Source organism: Salmo salar, chromosome ssa12 (genome assembly GCF_905237065.1).
Source record: "Salmo salar chromosome ssa12, Ssal_v3.1, whole genome shotgun sequence".
NCBI lineage: Eukaryota > Metazoa > Chordata > Actinopteri > Salmoniformes > Salmonidae > Salmo > Salmo salar.
This window is the reverse complement of record NC_059453.1, coordinates 40344938-40366374: the sequence shown is the minus strand read 5'-3', so window position 1 is coordinate 40366374 and position 21437 is coordinate 40344938. Positions and strand designations below refer to the sequence as shown.

Sequence of the window (21437 nt, the reverse complement as noted above, 5' to 3'; positions counted from 1 at the left end):
ACTGATTGACAATAAATTTCACATGCTGTTGTGCAAATGGAATAGACAACAGGTGGTAATTATAGGCAATTAGCAAGACACCCCCAATAAAGGAGTGGTTCTGCAGGTGGGGACCACAGACCACTTCTCAGTTCCTATGCTTCCTGGCTGATGTTTTGGTCACTTTTGAATGCTGGCGGTGCTTTCACTCTAGTGGTAGCACGAGACGGAGTCTACAACCCACATAAGTGGCTCAGGTAGTGCAGCTCATCCAGGATGGCACATCAATGCGAGCTGTGGCAAGAAGGTTTGCTGTGTCTGTCAGCGTAGTGTCCAGAGCATGGAGGCGCTACCAGGAGACAGGCCAGTACATCAGGAGACGTGGAGGAGGCCGTAGGAAGGCAACAACCCAGCAGCAGGACCGCTACCTCCGCCTTTGTGCAAGGAGGAGCAGGAGAAGCACTGCCAGAGCCCTGCAAAATGACCTCCAGCAGGCCACAAATGTGCATGTGTCTGCTCAAACGGTCAGAAACAGACTCTATGAGGGTGCTATGAGGGCCCAACGTCCACAGGTGGGGGTTGTGTTTACAGCCCAACACCGTGCAGGACGTTTGGCATTTGCCAGAGAACACCAACATTGGCAAATTCGCCACTGGCGCCCTGTGCTCTTCACAGATGAAAGCAGGTTCACACTGAGCACGTGACAGACGTGACAGAGTCTGGAGACGCTGTGGAGAACGTTCTGCTGCCTGCAACATCCTCCAGCATGACCGGTTTGGCGGTGGGTCAGTCATGGTGTGGGGTGGCATTTCTTTGGGGGGCCGCACAGCCCTCCATGTGCTCGCCAGAGGTAGCCTGACTGCCATTAGGTACCGAGATGAGATCCTCAGACCCCTTGTGAGACCATATGCTGGTGCGGTTGGCCCTGGGTTCCTCCTAATGCAAGACAATGCTAGACCTCATGTGGCTGGAGTGTGTCAGCAGTTCCTGCAAGAGGAAGGCATTAATGCTATGGAATGGCCCGCCCGTTCCCCAGACCTGAATCCAATTGAGCACATCTGGGACATCATGTCTCGCTCCATCCACCAACGCCACGTTGCACCACAGACTGTCCAGGAGTTGGCAGATGCTTTAGTCCAGGTCTGGGAGGAGATCCCTCAGGAGACCATCCGCCACCTCATCAGGAGCATGCCCAGGCGTTGTAGGGAGGTCATACAGGCACGTGGAGGCCACACACACTACTGAGCCTCATTTTGACTTGTTTTAAGGACATTACATCAAAGTTGGATCAGCCTGTAGTGTGGTTTTCCACTTTCATTTTGAGTGTGACTCCAAATCCAGACCTCCATGGGTTGATAAATTGGATTTCCATTGATTATTTTTGTGTGATTTTTGTTGTCAGCACATTCAACCATGTAAAGAAAAAAGTATTTAATACGATTATTTCTTTCATTCAGATCTAGGATGTGTTGTTTAAGTGTTCCCTTTATTTTTTTGAGCAGTATATATTGAGGAACCAAAGAAATAAGGTGTTTGCCGTACTCCTAACTACCAGTACCCAAAACTACATAACTAATCACAACAGCAATACCATTGCCTTTAACAAATCTTAGTTCAGTCACCAGTTTAAGTTGAGAGTGGGGGTATCCATGACATTTTCCAATTATGTTCCTATTTTACAAGATAAAAAAATTGAGAACCTTTCATAATGTTGCCAAACAAAGACTCAACAAACTTACCTGAGACTCCCTGTCTCTGCCAGTCTGTCCCTGCATATCTGTCCCCAACTCTGCTGTCTGTGTGCCATCCGTTGCCTGCTCTGCCTAATGACATCATTGTGAAACATTTCCATTAGAATTTCATTTCTTTCTTATGAACATTTGATCAACTAGTCTTTGAGATATTAGGCTACTAGGGTTCTTACTTTGCGTTTTGGTGTACTGAAAAATACTCTGATGTCCGTCTTTTTTCTGCCATTTTTCTGCCATTTTTCTACCTGGTTGGCTACACACACACAGTATGTAGGTTATTTACATATGATGCAACCTTTTGTAATTTAATCGTTTGTTTCATATTGGCTGGCTTCTAACAATAGCTGAATTTGCAAAGCTAGCGAGCACCAATTCAGTGGTGTTTGCTATAATCTTTGCTACCCGGGTTAAATAAAGGTGAAATAAAATATATAAATAAAAGTTCCCTTGCGACAATTTAGCTTTTGCAACGAGACCATTAAATATATTTAAAACAATGGTAGAAGAGAGTGTAGTTCTGTTCAGTTTATCGCTAACCTTATCACAGGGACTTTGAAGCACTAACTTACATGCATGCTGATCTTGGAATAAATTGACGATAGCAAAGATTCCATCTTTGACGACGCCACATAAATGGAATAGGTACTAGCTAGCTTAATAGTTCATATTTGCGCGCTAGCTCTGCATATTCAGCTAGTGTGTGTGCGCGATTGACTGGATTAACCTCACGTCAGTTACGTGCATTGAGTGCCTTTCAAACAGTAGATACGACCTCTACGTTACCTCGCAAGCTAAGGAACTGGCAGTGGATCAAACCATTGTGAGGCAAAGGGTGGGGGGGGTCGCAATCTTTTGAAACTTAAAAACGAGCTATTAAGTGTCTATAATCAGCACAATTGCTTTCATTGCGTATTATTAATATTATTTAAATTACATAGTTATGTTTCAGTGATATATTGGGGGGACAAATCATATTTTTTCCAGGATGGGGGGGTCGTGTCCCCCCCGTCCCCCCCGGGATTTCCACCCCTGCCTAGAATACAAAACAAGAACATAAACCAAAAACCCCGGAACACATAAATCCAACACCCCTCTACATACACACACACCCCGAACCATATAAAACAAATACCCCTCTACCTAAATACATAGCCCAAACCACATGAAACAAACACCCCCTGCCACGTCCTGACCAAACTATAATAACAAATAACCCCTATTACTGGTCAGGACGTGACAGTAACCCCCCCAAAGGTGCAGACCCCGGATGCACCTCACACAAATAACCAAAAATAACCCCCAAAAAATAAATCCCAAATCTAAAGGGAGTGAAGGGAGGGTGGCTGCCGTCACCGATGGCTCCTGTGCTACACCCCCCCTCACCAAACCTCCTACAGTGGAAGTGGCTTAGGCTCAGGCCTTAATCCCCTACCGGACCAAACCACCCCCACTGCATACCTCTGCCTGAGGCCAGTCACTGAAGACCCTGGACTGGGCTCTGGGAGCTCTGGACTGTAGGGCGACTCTAGGAGCTCTGGACTGTAGGCCGACTCACTCGGTTCCGGACTGTAGGCAGACTCACTCGGTTCCGGACTGTAGGCCGTCTCACTCGGTGCCGGACTGTAGGCCGTCTCACTCGGTGCCGGACTGTAGGCCGTCTCACTCGGTGCCGGACTGTAGGCCGTCTCACTCGGTGCCGGACTGTAGGCCGTCTCACTCGGTGCCGGACTGTAGGCCGTCTCACTCGGTGCCGGACTGTAGGCCGTCTCACTCGGTGCCGGACAGTAGGCCGTCTCACTCGGTTCCGGACAGTAGGCCGTCTCACTCGGTTCCGGACAGTAGGCCGTCTCACTCGGTTCCGGACAAGACACTGTTACCGGTTACTCTAGACGAGGTACTGTTGCCGGACACTCTGGACGAGGTACTGTTGCCGGACACTCTGGACGAGGTACTGTTGCCGGACACTCTGGACGAGGTACTGTTGCCGGACACTCTGGACGAGGTACTGTTGCCGGACACTCTGGACGAGGTACTGTTGCCGGACACTCTGGACTGGGACTGGGCTGACGCACTGGAAGCCTAATGCGTGGGGCTGGTAGTGGAGGTACCAGACTGGGGACACGCACCTCAGGGCTAGTGCGGGGAGCAGGAACAGGACGAGTTGGACTGGGCTGACGCACTGGAAGCCTGGTGCGTGGTGCTGGTTTAGGAGACGCCAGACTACACACCTCAGGGTCAGCACGAGAAGCAGGAACTGGATACACCGGGACATGGGTAAGCACTGGAGGTCTGGAGTGCACCTCTTGCACAACCCGTCCTGGCTGGATGGAAATAGCAGCCCTGCACAAGCGGAGTGCTGGTACAGGGCGAACTGGGCTGTGCAGAGGCCTGATGGTTGCCGTGCGTAGAGCAGGCGTAGGGTAGCCTGGGCCTAGGAGGCGCACTGGTGGCCAGATGCGTTGTGCAGGCATCCTCCTTCCAGGCTGGATGCCTACTCTAGCACGGCACTTGAGAGGGGCTGGGATCTCTCGCACCGGACTGTGCGTGCGCATAGGCGAGATCGTGCGCACTTCCGCATACTCCGGCGCTCTCCCCTCCAGTTGCTTCCCATAATAAGCACGGGGAGCTGGCTTAGGGCTCACCCTTGACCCAGCCAAACTACCCGTGTGACCCCCCCAAAAAAATTATTGGGGGTGCCTCTCATGCTTCCCATCGGCGCGTACACAGCTTCATACCAGCGCCTCTCCGTCTTGGCTGCCTCTATCTCCTCCGGTGGGCAACGATATTCCCCAGCCTGGTGCCAAGGTCCAGCCCCGTCCAGAATTTCCTCCCATGTCCATGATTCTACTGGGCACTGTTGCTGCTCCCTTCTCCGCTGCTTGGTCCGTGGTTGGTGGGAGATTCTGTCATAAGCTTCGTCTTCTGATAAGGAGAAATCAGTATCGGACCAATACGCAGCGGATTGAGTGCTCATATTTACTTTTAATTCGTAAAGTGAACATGAAAAAAAACTATAAACAAAGAACGACAGTTTCGCAGGCTATACACAGCAGTGCAAAAACAAGCTCCCACAAAGGGACAGGTGGAAAACAGGCTCCCTAAGTATCAGAAACAACGATGTACAGATGTTCCTGATTGAGAGCCACACCAGGCCAACAAAGAAATACACAACATAGAAACCCTAGAATACAAAACAAGAACATAAACCAAAAACCCCGGAACACATAAATCCAACACCCCTCTACATACACACACACCCCGAACCATATAAAACAAATACCCCTCTACCTAAATACATAGCCCAAACCACATGAAACAAACACCCCCTGCCACGTCCTGACCAAACTATAATAACAAATAACCCCTATTACTGGTCAGGACGTGACAGACAGGCAGGCTCAGGGTCAGGGTAGGCAGAACAGTCAGAGACGGGAAACTAGAAAACAGGAGCAAGGAACAGGGGAACAAAACGCTGGTAGGTTCTACAAACAAAACAAACTGGCAACAGACAAACAGAGAACACAGGTATAAATACACAGGAAATGATGGGGAAGATGGGCGACACCTAGAGGGGGGTGGAAACAAGCACAAAGACAGGTGAAACAGCTCAGGGCGTAACAGCCTGCCCATGTAAATACATTGTTTTAGAAGCACAAATGAAGGTTAGCCTTGTTTCACTCCAACAGCAGTTGTGGGAAGATGTAATTGAAGCAGGTTACATCTTTATAAAACCACTGATATACACTGACCTGCCTGTTTCATCCACTCTTTGAGCTAAATTTAGAATCACCAGATGTGTGCTTTGGCCAAACATTCAGTTGCAGTGTTGTTCATCTAGTGCTATGTTCACTTTGCTATCCTCTCATCAAGTTACATACATTTGGCTTGTTTCAGTGTTTAGTCAACCAGAGTCCACATCTATTTTCAGCTACGACCCTAGAGCATGGGTTTATCTACTCGATGGTTAGTGTTTTTTTGGAGTTACTTACAGATGGAAGTAGTGAAAGTTAATTAGTTAGCTTGGTTGTCAAGAGACTACGGGGCCTGTTCAAATACTTATTTGTCCTTCTATCATTGTGGCTATCACCTTAAATGTGGTTATTCTGGTAAAGCAAGGGTTCAAGTTTACACCAAAACTGTAGATTAATGATTACTCAACGTAGGGCAGGTACAGTAGGGAGGTAGAATGCTTTATCAAAGCACATAGTATATCATTTAAAGTCAACAGACATGCAGTTGACATGTTGCTGATAGTTTGTAGAGCATCTACAGATGGACTATCCAAATAAAACCCGGCCCCTTTTGCTGAGTAATTTAGAGAACAAGCGACAAAAGAAGGCTTGATAATCAAGATACTACGAAATATACTTTTCAACTATCTTCTCAGTCACTTGGAGAACAAGGTGCAGGTGTTGGAGTCACAGCAGCGGGGCGAGCTGGAGGACATGAGGGAGGAGAAGAATAAGCTACAAGGATTGGTGAGAACCCAGATGACAGCCATCGAGGCTCTAGAGAGACAGCTGAGGGTGGCCAGCACCAACAACTCAGCCCTGCAAAGGCAGCATCAGCAGCTCATGGAGTCGGTCCACACGCTCATCAACATGGTGTCTACCGGTACAGGTAGGAACACATTCAGAAGCTCAGGTTTTGTCAAATGCAGTTGCTTTCTGATAAGTCCACACTCGGCTGAAGAGATCAGAGTCGAACAACCTTTTGTTGTTTTAATTGTTTTTTCGACAGGACAGTATGAAGTTAGGGGAACAGACAATAAAGCAGGAATGACGGGAAGGAAGGCCACAGACAGCGACCAAACCAAGGCTCAAACCACATTGCAGAGGTGCATACATGGTCCGGGAGTTGAGTGTTATAACTCAACCAGACTCCGGCACTCTGTTGAAGTGTCAATTCAAATCCAGTACACTCCAGTGTCTAACTCCAGATAGATAGAATGTTCATAATGTCATTGTGACATATGTCTACAGACAGACAGTTGATAGACATGCTGTAAACCACCATTAGTGCACACTTTCACGACAATGAAAAGATCAAACATTATCAAGCATCAACACCTAGGTCTGTTCTGGTGAAATAGAATCCACTGATGGATCAAAGCCAGTTCCTCTGTCACGACTTCCGCCAAAGTCGGTCCCTCTCCTTGTTTGGGCGGCGTTCGGCGGTTGACGTCACCGGTCTTCTAGCCATCGCTGATCCACCTTTCATTTTCCATTTGTTTTGTCTTTGTTTTCTACACACCTGGTTTCATTCCCCAATTACATGTTCATGTATTTAACCCTCTGTTTCCCCCATGTTTTTGTGCGTGATTGTTTCTATGTTCATTCGGTACGTTATGGCTGGATTTCAACGGGTGCTGTTTTCACCCGTGCGTAATTGATTACCGTTTATTGTTGGTCAAGTGTATTGTTACCTTGTGCCTTTATTTTGAGTAAAGTACGTTGCTCACTCATTCTGCTCTCCTGCACCTGACTTCATGCACCAGCTACACCCACCTTCTGACATCCTCTCTAGAGTCACAGCTTAAGGCTGGGTTGGAGCTAAAGACGTGGCTTGTTTGTTTGATGGGTCAACATGAAAATGTAAAGACTTTGGGTGGGCCACAATGTGTACAAGTTTGGGGACCATTGCACATTAATAAATTCAGATAAAACTAACATTCGGGAAAATGTGTTGTGCGGTCTTAATGACATCCAGTCGTTAATGATACAGAGAGCGAGAGAAGGAGATGCGGCCATGGTTGGGAGCTGTCTTCATGATGTTTTTGGCCGTGTTGAGTCAAGTCTTGGATTCACTTCACATGCTTCCGAACCACACACTTTGATAACTCCCATTTGAACTTCCCAATCAACATCTTGCCTGAGTAGGACATGTCTGCATCTGTTTCTGGAGACATTCCCAACTCAAATGAGACTGCTTTCAATTATTGTCATAAGATGGTTGTCTACCCTTTGTAGATTTTTAACAAAACACTTATTTGTGGCTTTGTTTCAAAATGTGTGTGTGTGTGCAGGGATATTGCTGAGAGACCAGAGGTTTTGTGATTGTGCAGAAGCCTATAAAGCAGGACACAACATCAGTGGAGTCTACTACATATACATCAGTAACATGACCGAACCCACCCAGGTGAATAAATAACACTGTCATCATCCTCACGATCCATCATGAGTATACTGCATGTTTCAATCCAACTCTTAAGTTGTCAAGTTTCTCGGTTCAAGTTTTTCCAAGTACAGCTGTTAGAGCAAAGTTTTTTGAGTGGTGCCTCTGTCGTTGCTGAGTGCAATGACTAGATTTTAGTTATTGTTTCACCAGGTGTTTTGTGACATGGAGACTAGTGGTGGAGGCTGGACATTGTTCCAGCGCAGGGTCAACGGCAGTGTGGACTTCCAGAGAACATGGAAGGAATACAAAATGGTGGGTACTCCTGACATCCTCCAACCTTGGAGTTCACAGCTGACGTTAGGGATGTTACTGTACTGTACCTACATGTGTTAGATTTGTTGTGCAGGTGCTGAGAATAATGTTCTTGTCCCAATAAAGCCTTGTGTAAAATGTTTTCCCATTCATCCATTGGACAGCTTGGACACCTATTCATCCATTGGCAGACCAGTTCAGATGCCAAGAGCTGACAAAGCATCAAATATGGACTACTTGAACTTAAAATATAGATGTAAGATGCCCTTGTGTAATGGTGTGATCATCCGATGTTTGTCTGTAGGGTTTTGGGGACCCTGCGGGAGAGCACTGGCTTGGGAATGAGCTGGCGTTTCAGATGACCAGTCAGACCCAGTATGCCCTGAGAGTGGAGCTGAGAGACTGGGAGGGGAACACACCCTACTCCCACTATGACAAGTTCCAACTGGCCAGTGAGAAACAACAATACAGGTACAGTACTCTACCTTATGACTTCACGATGTCCATATGGAAAACGTAGCTCTTTCTAAACATATTTTTCATGGCTGAACACAATTTTTTACTTCCCAGTAGGGTGCTGAGGATGCTGCAGCACCCGCTGAAAAATCTGAATTAAAAACAATATTTATCCAAAAATATAACAATAAAAGATAAGGTAATTTTTTCACAAAAGTAGTGCACTTGGCCTTTACTAGTATTAGCAGACCGATAGAACAGTATCTTGTAGGATTCAATAGTTGGAATTGTAATAGTTGTTGCCCTGTCCCTTTCTCTGCAAATTGTAATTCTATTGGAATACAGAAATAACAATACCCTGTCCTCAAACACATCAAAAAGGTGAAAAGTTATGGGCATAGACACAAAACATCCACATCAAATTAAATATTTTTCTTGATCAAATAACATGGAAAACAACCACTTTTGTGCAGTATTAATTTACCATCCTTACAAACGACTTCATGTAAATGTACATTACTGTATTGTACATAGGCTGGTTATCTAGGTTTGTACCTGTAGACTTTCCATCACCATGAAGAAAAACTATGCACACTACAGTAATTGAGTACATTGAGACATCAAGTGGTTTTTGATGATGTGGCTCAGTTGGTAGAGCATGTTGCTTTTTGTATTTTTATTTAACTAGGCAAGTCAGTTAAGAGCAAATTCTTATTTACAATGACAGCCTACACTGGTCAAACCCGGAAGACACTGGGTCAATTGTGCGCCGCCCTATGAGACTCCCAATCACGGCCGGTTGTGCTACAGCCTGGAATTGAACCAGGGTGTCTGTAGTGACGCCTCAAGCACTGAGATGCAGTGCCTTACACTGCTGCGCCACTCAGGAGCCACAAAGGTAGTGCCCAACGTGGGGCTTGCAATGCTAGGGTTTTTATATTCCACAAGTAAACACTCAAATACATTTGGTTGAAATGTTTTTGCCTTTAGTAGTCCTGTATTAGTGGACCAATATAGACTTCTTCAGTGCAGGCATTTTTTTCCCCTGCCTGAACCACGAGTAACACTGAGTCACAATGTCGATGTGGTCATTTCTTTATCTGACTCAAAGGACCACAACAAATAAAGCATATAAGCCAGAGCTAGGCTGCCAGTATAGAAATAGGTACAGTCACAGGATTTCTGGCAAGAACCATGCAAATATGTACACAGTTCAAGTTTACTATGTCTTTGCCACCACAACAAAACTCATTGCACATGAAGAATCCTGGATCTAATGATATAGGAATACATATCAATGTTGTTATTAATCATATATCACCTTTCCTTTACAAGGAAAATAATAGTGCTTATTGTATATCTGAAAGCCATGTAAAATGACTTTGAAAAAAAGTCTACAGTATTCGCTTTTTCCTTCAACTTTCCTCACAATATTATCTCATAGCTATTTTCTTGTATGGAATTCTAAATGTGATTTTGGCATAAGAAATCCATCAGTCCCAGTCAAGCTGACGTTCCCATCTGCAGGCTGTTCTTGTGGGGCTACAGTGGAACAGCAGGAGAGCAGAGCAGCCTGGTATCGCATGGCACCAGCTTCAGCACCCGTGACGCCGACAACGACAACTGCCTGTGCAAGTGTGCCCTCATGCTGACTGGGGGTAAGGGTTAAAACTTCTCCTCCATGAGGGAATTTAGGGCATTATGTTATGTGAAAGTGACATACAAGCAGTAACCCCTTTTCTTACAGCTAGCTGACTTGAGGCATGCTGCCAGTATGACTTCTCACTCTTGTAAATTAATAACATAGCTAATGCCTTTCATGTCATGATATAAATATATGTTTTTGTTTTCATCAAATTACCTGGGTTTCAACATGTCATAACATGCCATCAGTTTTTTATGACGTGTTGTGACATGTATTGTTGACCTTGCAGCAATGTTATGACAAGAAAAACACAGTATAAGCTCAAGTAAAGTTAATCAGTTGTTTTAATTGTTAAGTACCTTGGTGTGACATATACATTGGGGAAAGAAAGTATTTAGTCAGCCACCAATTGTGCAAGTTCTCCCACTTAAAAAGATAAGAGAGGCCTGTAATTTTCATCATAGGTACACGTCAACTATGACAGACAAAATGAGAAAAAAAATCCAGAAAATCACATTGTAGGATTTTTTATGAATTTATTTGCAAATTATGGTGGAAAATAAGTATTTGGTCACCTACAAGCAAGCAAGATTTCTGGCTCTCACAGACCTGTAACTTCTTCTTTAAGAGGCTCCTCTGTCCTCCACTCGTTACCTGTATTAATGGCACCTGTTTGAACTTGTTATCAGTATAAAAGACACCTGTCCACAACCTCAAACAGTCCCATTCCAAACTCCACTATGGCCAAGACCAAAGAGCTGTCAAAGGACACCAGAAACAAAATTGTAGACCTGTACCAGGCTGGGAAGACTGAATCTGCAATAGGTAAGCAGCTTGGTTTGAAGAAATCAACTGTGGGAGCAATTATTAGGAAATGGAAGACATACAAGACCACTGATAATCTCCCTCGATCTGGGGCTCCACGCAAGATCTCACCCCGTGGGGTCAAAATGATCACAAGAACAGTGAGCAAAAATCCCAGAACCACACGGGGGGACCTAGTGAATGACCTGCAGAGAGCTGGGACCAAAGTAACAAAGCCTACCATCAGTAACACACTACGCCGCCAGGGACTCAAATCATGCAGTGCCAGACGTGTCCCCCTGCTTAACCTGTTTGGGCTAGGGGGCAGTATTGAGAATTTTGGAAAAAATATGTGCCCATTTTTAACTGCCTCCTACACCAACTCAGAAGCTAGAATATGCATATTATTGTTCAGGTTTGGATAGAAAACACCCTAAAGTTTCTAAAACTGTTTGAATGGTGTCTGTGAGTATAACAGAACTCCTATGGCAGGCAAAAACCTGACAAGGTTTCATGCAGGAAGTGGCCTGTCTGACAAGGAGTCGTGCGTCTTGCATCTGTTTATTGAAGAGTAAGGATCTTAGCTGTAACGTGACAATTCCCAGGGCTCCAATAGGCTCTCAGAAGCCGGGAAAATCCTGAAGGATGACGAGGCAGCCTCAGGCTGAAACAGATTATCACCTTATCCAAGTGGCCGATCAGAGGACCATTGAATGAGGCGCGTGCGCGATTAGCCCCCGTGGAGTATATTCATTAGGCTGTTTAGCTTATTGCAGATTCCCGGTCGGAATATTATCGCTTTTCTACGAGATAAATTGCATAAAAATTTATTTTAAACAGCGGTTGACATGCTTCGAAGTACGGTAATGGAATATTTAGAATTTTTTTGTCACGTTCTGCGCCATGCGCGCGACCGTGGATTACCATTCTGATAGTGTCTAGAACGCACGAACAAAACGACGCTATTTGGATATAAAGATGGATTATTTGGGACCAAACCTACATTTGTTATTGAAGTAGAAGTCCTGGGAGTGCATTCTGACGAAGACAACAAAAGGTAATCAAACTTTTATAATAGTAAATCTGATATTGGTGAAGGCTAAACGTGCTGGGTGTCTAAATAGCTAGCCCTTGATGGCTGGGCTATGTACTTAGAATATTGCAAAATGTGCTTCATCCGAAAAGCTATTTTAAAATCGGACATAACGAGTGCATAGAGGAGTAATGTATCTATAATTCTTAAAATAATTGTTATGCTTTTTGTGAACGTTTATCGTGAGTAATTTAGTAAAATTGTTAGTAAATTCACTGGAAGTTTGCGGGGGGTATGCTAGTTCTGAACGTCACATGCTAATGTAAAAAGCTGTTTTTTGATATAAATATGAACTTGATTGAACAGACATGCATGTATTGTATAACATAATGTCCTAGGTGTGTCATCTGATGAAGATCATAAAAGGTTAGTGCTGCATTTAGCTGTGGCTTTGGGTTTATGTGACATTGTATGCTAGCTTGAAAAATGGGTGTCTGATTATTTCTGGCTGGGCACTCTCCTGACATAATCTAATGTTTTGCTTTCGTTGTAAAGCCTTTTTGAAATCGGACAGTGTGGTTAGATAAACGAGAGTCTTGTCTTTAAATAGCTGTAAAATAGTCATATGTTTGAGAAATTGAAGTAATAGTATTTCAAACGATTCAAAAATCGCGCCACTGGATTAGACTGGCTGTTACGTAGGTGGGACGAATTCGTCCCGCCTAGCCCATAGAGGTTAAGCCAGTACATGTCCAGGCCCGTCTGAAGTTTGCTAGAGAGCATTTTGATGATCCAGAAGAGGATTGGGAGAATGTCATATGGTCAGATGAAACCAAAATAGAACTTTTTGGTAAAAACTCAACTCATCGTGTTTGGAGGACAAAGAATGCTGAATTGCATCCAAAGAACACCATACCTACTGTGAAGCATGGGGGTGGAAACATCATGCTTTGGAGCTGTATTTCTGCAAAGGGACCAGGACGACTGATCTGTGTAAAGGAAAGAATGAATGGGGCCATGTATCGTGAGATTTTGAGTGAAAACCTCCTTCCATCAGCAAGGGCATTGAAGATGAAACGTGGCTGGGTCTTTCAGCATGACAATGATCCCAAACACACCGCCCGGGCAACGAAGGAGTGGCTTCGTAAGAAGCATTTCAAGGTCCTGGAGTGGCCTAGCCAGTCTCCAGATCTCAACCCCATAGAAAACCTTTGAAGGGAGTTGAAAGTCCGTGTTGCCCAGCGACAGCCCCAAAACATCACTGCTCTAGAGGAGATCTGCATGGAGGAATGGGCCAAAATACCAGCAACAGTGTGTGAAAACCTTGTGAAGACTTACAGAAAACGTTTGACCTGTTTCATTGCCAACAAAGTGTATATAACAAAGTATTGAGATAAACTTTTGTTATTGACCAAATACTTATTTTCCACCATAATTTGCAAATATATTCATTAAAAATCCTACAATGTGATTTTCTGGATTTTCTTTTCTCATTTTCTCTGAAAATGAAAATTACAGGCCTCATCTTTTTAAGTGGGAGAACTTGCACAATTGGTGGCTGACTAAATACTTTTTTCCCCCACTGTACAGTGGGCTCTGAAATTATTGACACCCTTCATAAAGATTAGCAAAAATGACAGGGTATAATAAATAATTCAAATACTGAGCTATATTGTATTTCCAAAACATTAAAATTGTTATTTTACACTAATACAATTGCTCAAAAAAATAGATTTTGTTTACCAAGGAATATTTCTTTTTTTCAAAAAGGTAGGGGACAAAATTATCAACACCCCTATTTTCAATACCTCACCAGCTAATGGCAGTGAGCCTATTTATAAAATGTTTTATGATATTGGAGAACACGTTTGGAGTGATATTAGACTATGCCTCCAGACAGAATCATTCCAGATCCATGATATTTCTTTGTCTGTGCTTATGGACTGCCCTCTTCAATTCAAACCACAGGTTTTCAATGGCAATGGCATTCAAGTCCGGAGACATAGATGGCCATTGCAAAATGTTGATTTTGTTGTCAATTAACCATTTCTTTGTGGATTTTGATATGTGTTTGGGGTTATTGTCTTGCTGATGGATCCACTTGCGGCCAAGTTTCAGTCTCCTGGTAGAGGTAACCAGGTTTTTTAAAGTTCATGAAAAAAATGGGGGAAAAATTTATGAAACGTATGCATTCACTACTGTAAGTCGCTCTGGATAAGAGCGTCTGCTAAATTACTAAAATGTAATGATGCTGTTGACCTTAACAAGGGCCCAAATATCAGTGGAAGCAAAATAGCCCCATAACATCAAAAATCCACCACCATATTTTACACTAGGTATGTGGTTCTTTTCTGCATATGATTCCTCTTTTCAACACCAAAACCGACCACTTGTGTGCATGGCCAAAGAGCTTTATTTTCATGTTATTCAACAAATGTAAACGGCTAGAGTTTGCTAAACGGCATTGACACTTGGATTGGAACCGGTGCTACGGTAAGATGGCATGAAAACAGAGCTCTTTTGGCCCAATATGTCCTCCAATCTCATAAAACATTTTAGGCTAAGTGCCGTTATCCTCGCCAGGTTAGTTATTGAAAGTTATTATAGAAAACAGGGATGTTCATTTTAACCCCTACATTTTTTGTATATATATATATATATATATTTATTATTATTATTATTTTATTTTTTTACTTAAACAAAATCAATTTTTCTGAGCAATTGTATTAGTTAGTATAAAATAATATATTTCCCAATTTTATTGAGCGTACAATATACTGTAGCTCAGTATTTGAATTATTTACTTTATACAGTAATTCTTGCTCATCTTTATCAATGCTGTCAATCATTTCGGACCCACTGTAAATACCTACATACTAAAAAAAAATGTTTTTCCAGTCTACATGTTTGTATATAACTATTATTTTGTTTGTGGTACTATAGTATTGGTCAAATACTGATTCAAAGGGTCACAGATCATTTAATTTTACTCTTTGTTGTGTAACACCCTGATAAACTCATTGCACTCCATACAGCAGTTTCAATCTGAATGGCTTACTCTCTTGACTCCACTGGGCACAGACATCATTTCAACTTCTAGTTTTAATTTACTTTGGGTTGAGTTGTCAACTTATTTCAATTCAATGTGAAATCAACCAAAAAGTTCACCCTGTCATTGGATTTAGGTTAAAAGTTGGGTGAAACATTTTTGAAGTTCTCTTACTGTCACGGTTGTGTGTAGAGACGGACCAAGGCGCAGCGTGCTTTGAGTTCCACATCTTTTATTTAAAGAAACTCACAAAACAAAAGGAAACAAACAACAAACCGTGACGACAGAGGTGCTACATGCACTTACTCAAAATAAGATACCACAAAACACAGTGGGGAAATGGCTGCCTAAATATGATCCCCAATCAGAGACAACGATAAACAGCTGCCTCTGATTGGGAACCATACCAGGCCAACATAGAAAAAACAACCTAGATAACCCACCCTAGTCACACCCTGACCTAACCAACATAGAGAATAAAAGGCTCTCTATGGTCAGGGCGTGACACTTACGTAGATGAATTATTGCAAATCCAATCAGTTTTCCACATTGATTCAACGTCATCCCATACATATTTTTTTGGTTTAAATGACATGGAAACAACGTTAATTAAATAATTTTTTGCCCAGGGGGTCTTGACTCTAGGCCCAGAGCTAAAGACAACAAGACAAGGCATTAACGCAATTTCTGTGATCTTCACCAGATACAAGCATTCCAGCTCCTATCTCCTAAGTGCTATGTAAAACACATCCCGCCTCAAACCATTCCCTCAGTCATACATAGTCCCCAATCAAGTATATTTATTCTACAGCTAAGGAGAGAGGGAAACTCCAAGATAAATAGCTTTTAAATACTAAAACTTTGATTGATTCTGAAAGTTGTTTAAGTTAATTGCTCCAGCACAGCTGGAACCCCTTTCAAAATGTTTGAAACTATAGTCATCCATAATCAAACCACTTATGGATACAACCTCTTGACACATGCCATCCAAAGCAAACAGCAGTGAAGTGATATTAGATTAATCAGAGATGAATTTGCAGTATCTCTCCGAGGCGCGAGTGTGGTTCTCATAGCAGGATCCATGTTTGCTTTGAAATGGAATAAGAACCGTATGCACAGCAGGTTAGCACACCACTACCATGAGTCAAAACACCACATTTGGTGAGAGAGAAAGAATTTGGTTGGAAAAGGGGGGGGAAAAATGATTAATTGAGGCTTAAGGACTGTATGGCAAGCTGTTCACAAGTGTCGGTTTCACTTTAATTGCTGTAACCATTTTGCTAACACAAAGACATATCTCCCTGAGTCCATCCTGCTATAACCCAACCACTCTTTCTGTTCTTTAGGTTGGTGGTTTGATGCTTGTGGCTTGTCCAACCTCAATGGCATTTACTACACCGTGGGCCACAACATCCGCAAGCTGAACGGCATAAAGTGGCATCACTTTCGGGGACCGAGTTATTCACTTAGTTCGACAGCCATGATGATCCGACCATCCGACTTCTAAGACCGGACAGTAATTTGGAGAGGAGAAGGGCTGTGAATGGGAAAGGGACAGAAATTTCTTTGCCTCATTGTCTCCAGGACAAAGACAAACAGGTGTACATTTAAGTTTTTAATAACAAACAATCAATCAGTCATTGTGTGACTGGGTGTTATTTAGTACAAGCGAAAACGTTGGGAGTCACCAGAAGAGACCAGACTGATAGTCTCCATCACTTGGCATCTTTATGCAGTGTAGATCTGGCCTCAGCTCTTTTTAATATATACTATAATGTGCCAGATTCGCAGTCCTCTGATGTCTTGCTTTACCACATTGTACTAGTGATGTCAAAAATACACATCTACACAGCTCCCTCACACCCTCAGTGTTTATTCCAGAACATTCTGAAGTTGTCATCATCAAGACAACATCAAATGAATGTATAGGAATGTCTCATATCCATGAGCCAAGAGGACTATTTTAAATAAACCACAGAGAAAGACACCAAGACAAGTAAATAACAAAAAGCTAATAACTTGAAAAGAAATGGAGGACATTTTGGCCAGAATGTGCCAGAATATTTTATGATTGACAAGATGTGATATGGACAGATCATACTGTGAGGTCTGCTTATGAAATATTTCAACGTTCCTACTTTTTTTTGCAAAATTGTATTTGCGTGCTGTAAATGTGAGCTAAACGTTGACTTAATTGTTTTGCATAACTGGATTGTATGTTTAAAGTTTGGGTTCATTGCTCTGCCATTTCGTGTGAATCTGTTAATATTTCTCTAAGCTTGTTTTTTCTATTATCTCTACAGTAACACATGAGTTAAGCGTGCATAAAAGGAACGTAATTCCCTTTTTATGTACTTTTCTCTATATGCGCATTCTGACCTTGAATTTAAGCATGAGTATAGAATGCTAATCACCCACTATAAGTTTGGGGTGGAGATGAAATAAATGAAGTTGTGGCGGAGGTGTGTCTACAGATACGCTGTATTCTGACCTTGACTTAATTCCCTAATAATTCAACCACATTTATGCGTGAGGAAACCATTAATAAAGTTTAGCGAACCAGTTCCAAGTGGAAAAAGCATCTTCTATATTTTTTCAGATAGAAATAACACCATTCTCCATGCACTGTAAATTACAACTTGAGCTATTGATACGAGCTAAAAGACATGTAGTCTAATTAAATCGTTATGGAGCAGCGAGCAGACCAAGCCATAACAGTTTGAACCTGAGGCATGGCCGTCATCACACAGTTCCATGATTAGTGCAGGCAATAGACAAGGGTATAACCTACTATAGTACACTATTCTCCCTATTATAATTCTATAATATACACTCATCTTCCAACATTACCATGGGTTGAAAAACTGAATGTGGCAATTTTAAGAATGATTCAAACCACCGTGTTCTTTATTTTGTGCGTAAAGGCTCTCCAAACCTGTTTTTTTATGATTCATAAATACTTTCCTAAAACTAAATAATCTACAAAATCATAATATTTTTAAATATACCAAATGGTCTGGAAACCGAGACGGATACTGTTAAACTTCAATTAAACGCTCAGTCTCAAATAGCTGCCTGTCCCTTTTAATAGCCGGGCAATGTCACATATTTCATCAAATTAACGGCTGTTTCAAATAGGGTATTTAGGAATTGTTTATGAGGTTAACATGACTATTTTAAGGTCTCTCCAGAGATGTTCGATCAGGTTCAAGTCCGGGTTCTGGCTGGACCACTCGAGGACATTCAGAGACTTGTCCCGAAGCCAATCCTGCATTGTCTTGGCTATGTGTTTAGGGTCATTGTCCTGTTGGAAGATGAACCTTCACCCCAGTCTGAGGTCCTGAGCGCTCTGGAGCAGGTTTATTAGTCTCCCAGTCCCTGCCGCTGAAAAACATCCCAACAGCATGATGCTGCCACCACCATGCTTCACCGTAGGGATGGTGCTAGGTTTCCTTCAGACGTGACGCTTGGCATTCAGGCCAAAGAGTTCAATCTTGGTTTAATCAGACCATAGAATTTTGTTTCTCATGTTCTGAGAGTCTTCAGTTGCCTTTGGCAAACTACAAGTCGGCTGTCATGTGCCTTTTACTGAGGAGTGGCTTCCGTCTGCCCACTTTACCATAAAGGCCTGATTGGTAGAGTGCTGCAGAGATCATTGTCCTTCTGGAAGGTTCTCACATCTCCACAGAGGAACTCCGGAGCTCTGTCAGAGTGACCATCGGGTTCTTGGTCACCTCCCTGACCAAGGCCCTTCTTCCCCGATTGCTCAGTTTGGCTGGATGTCCAGCTCTAGGAAGAGTCTTGGTGGTTCCAAACTTCTTCCATTTAAGTATGATAGAGGTCACTGTGTTCTTGGGGACCTTCAATGCTGCATACATTTTTTGGTACCCTTCCCCAGATCTGTGCCTTGACACAATCCTGTCTCGGAGCTCTACAGACAATTCCTTCTACCACATGTCTTAGTTTTTGCTCTGACATGCACTGTCAACTGTGGGACCTTATATAGCCTTTCCAAATAATGTCCAATCAATTGAATTTATCACAGGTGGAGTCCAATCAAGTTGTAGAAACTTCAAGGATTATCAATGGAAATAGGATGCACCTGAGTTCAATTTCGTATCTCATAGCAAAGGGTCTGAATACCTATGTAAATAAGGTATTTCTGTTTTTTATTTTTTATTTGCAAACCTTTCTAAAACTGTTTCGCTTTGTTATTATGGGGTATTGTGTGCAGATTGAGGAGGGAAATTAATTAATTAATTTCATACATTTTAGAATAAGTCTATAACATAACAAAATATGGAAAAAGTCAAGGGGTCTGAATCAAAATAAAAGTGACACAGTGTGTAAAAGGATAACACATTAGTGCAGGAAATGAAGAAATTGATTAAAATGCTGAAAGTGAGTGCTGGAATTAAACAATGAACTATGCAAATTATCAAAAGCTATGTACATTAAAGAAATAGACACCTGGCTCAAATAGAAGCATGTCTCTAATAAGGGCCTGTTGTGTTCAGTGATTAATGGAAGTTTTATGGTATATTTAGATGGCTTTCTTTCATTGATCCCTAATATTCTGAACCCATTCTCGCTATATATTCTAGTGAGTCTGTCGACAAAATTCGAACTAAAAGGTACACCATATTTAAAGGAGCACTGTGGAGAAATCGCTCCACCATTTCCTGGTTGCAAAAACTGTAATATTTAGCCTAATTTCAGTTTATTGACAAAACAAGTTTCAAGTTTTATTGTCACATGAACAAGTCCAGTGAAATGCCTTGCAAACTCAAAACCCAGCAATGCAATAATCAATAGACGTTCCGCTAGCGGAACACCACTCCAATATCCAATGATAAGGCGTGGCGCGAAATACAAACTCCTCGAAAATCCGAAAACTTCAATTTTTCAAACATTTGACTATTTTACACCATTTTAAAGACAAGACTCTCCTTTATCTAACCACACTGTCCAATTTCAAAAAGGCTTTACAACGAAAGCAAAACATGAGATTATGTCAGGAGAGTACTCAGCCAGAAATAATCAGACACCCATTTTTCAAGCTAGCATATAATGTCACAAAAACCAAAACCACAGCTAAATGCAGCACTAACCTTTTATGATCTTCATCAGATGAAATCCTAGGACATTATGTTATACAATACATGCATGTTTTGTTCAATCAAGTACATATTTATATCAAAAAACAGCTTTTTACATTAGCATGTGACGTTCAGAACTAGCATTCCCACCGAACACTTCCGGTGAATTTACTAAATTACTCACGATAAACGTTCACAAAAAACATAACAATTATTTTAAGAATTATAGATACAGAACTCATTTATGCAATCGTTGTGTCCGATTTTAAAATAGCTTTTCGGTGAAAGCACATTTTGCAATATTCTGAGTAGATAGCTCGCCATCACGGGCTAGCTAATTTGACACCCACCAAGTTTGGTACTCACCAAACTCAGATTTACTATAAGAAAAATTGCATTACCTTTGCTGTTCTTCGTCAGAATGCACTCCCAGGACTTCTACTTCAACAACAAATGTTGGTTTGGTTCCAAATAATCCATAGTTATATCCAAATAGCGGCGTTTTGTTCGTGTGTTCAAGACACTATCCGAAGGGTAACGAAGGGTGACGCACGGACGCGTATCGTGACAAAAAATTTCAAAATATTCCATTACTGTACTTCGAAGCATGTCAAACGCTGTTTAAAATCAATTTTTATGCGATTTTTCTCGTAAAATACCGATAATATTCCGACCAGGAGTCGTTGTTTTCGTTCAAAGACTGAAAATGTAAAATGGCCTTTTCATGTGCACGTGCACACCCGTCTCATTGTTCTCAGATCGACCACTATCCAAATGCACTACTGTTTTTCAGCCAGAGACTGCAGAGTCATCATTCAACGTTCTGGTGCCTTCTGTGAGCCTACGGGAGCCTTAGAAAGTGTCACGTTACAGCAGAGATCCTCTGTTTGGGATAGAGATGACAAAGAAGGCCAAGAAATGGTCAGACAGGGTACTTCCTGTACAGAATCTTCTCAGGTTTTGGCCTGCCATTTGAGTTCTGTTATACTCACAGACACCATTCAAACAGTTTTAGAAACTTTGGAGTGTTTTCTATCCAAAGCTACTAATTATATGCATATTCTAGTTTCTGGGCAGGAGTAATAACCAGATTAAATCGGGTACGTTTTTTATCCGGCCGTGAAAATACTGCCCCCTATCCATAACAAGTTAAGATGGAATAAACTGTTTTCAGTACCGGAGAAAAACAACA

The 21437-nt window shown here is 42.3% G+C and overlaps 1 protein-coding gene across 1 annotated transcript in view; it reads left to right on the top strand.

Annotated features, from left to right (window-relative positions):
- Window positions 1-18864, top strand: part of angpt4 (angiopoietin 4) — a 63372-nt gene extending 44508 nt beyond the window's left edge. Inside the window, exons 4-9 of the mRNA XM_014131625.2 lie at window positions 6118-6350; window positions 7756-7868; window positions 8058-8159; window positions 8464-8630; window positions 10143-10273; window positions 16493-18864. Of these exons, the coding sequence (XP_013987100.1) occupies window positions 6118-6350; window positions 7756-7868; window positions 8058-8159; window positions 8464-8630; window positions 10143-10273; window positions 16493-16653 (907 nt within the window). The 3' untranslated portion in view covers window positions 16654-18864. The remainder of the gene's footprint in view (window positions 1-6117; window positions 6351-7755; window positions 7869-8057; window positions 8160-8463; window positions 8631-10142; window positions 10274-16492) is intronic.
- The last annotated feature ends 2573 nt before the right edge of the window (window positions 18865-21437 follow it).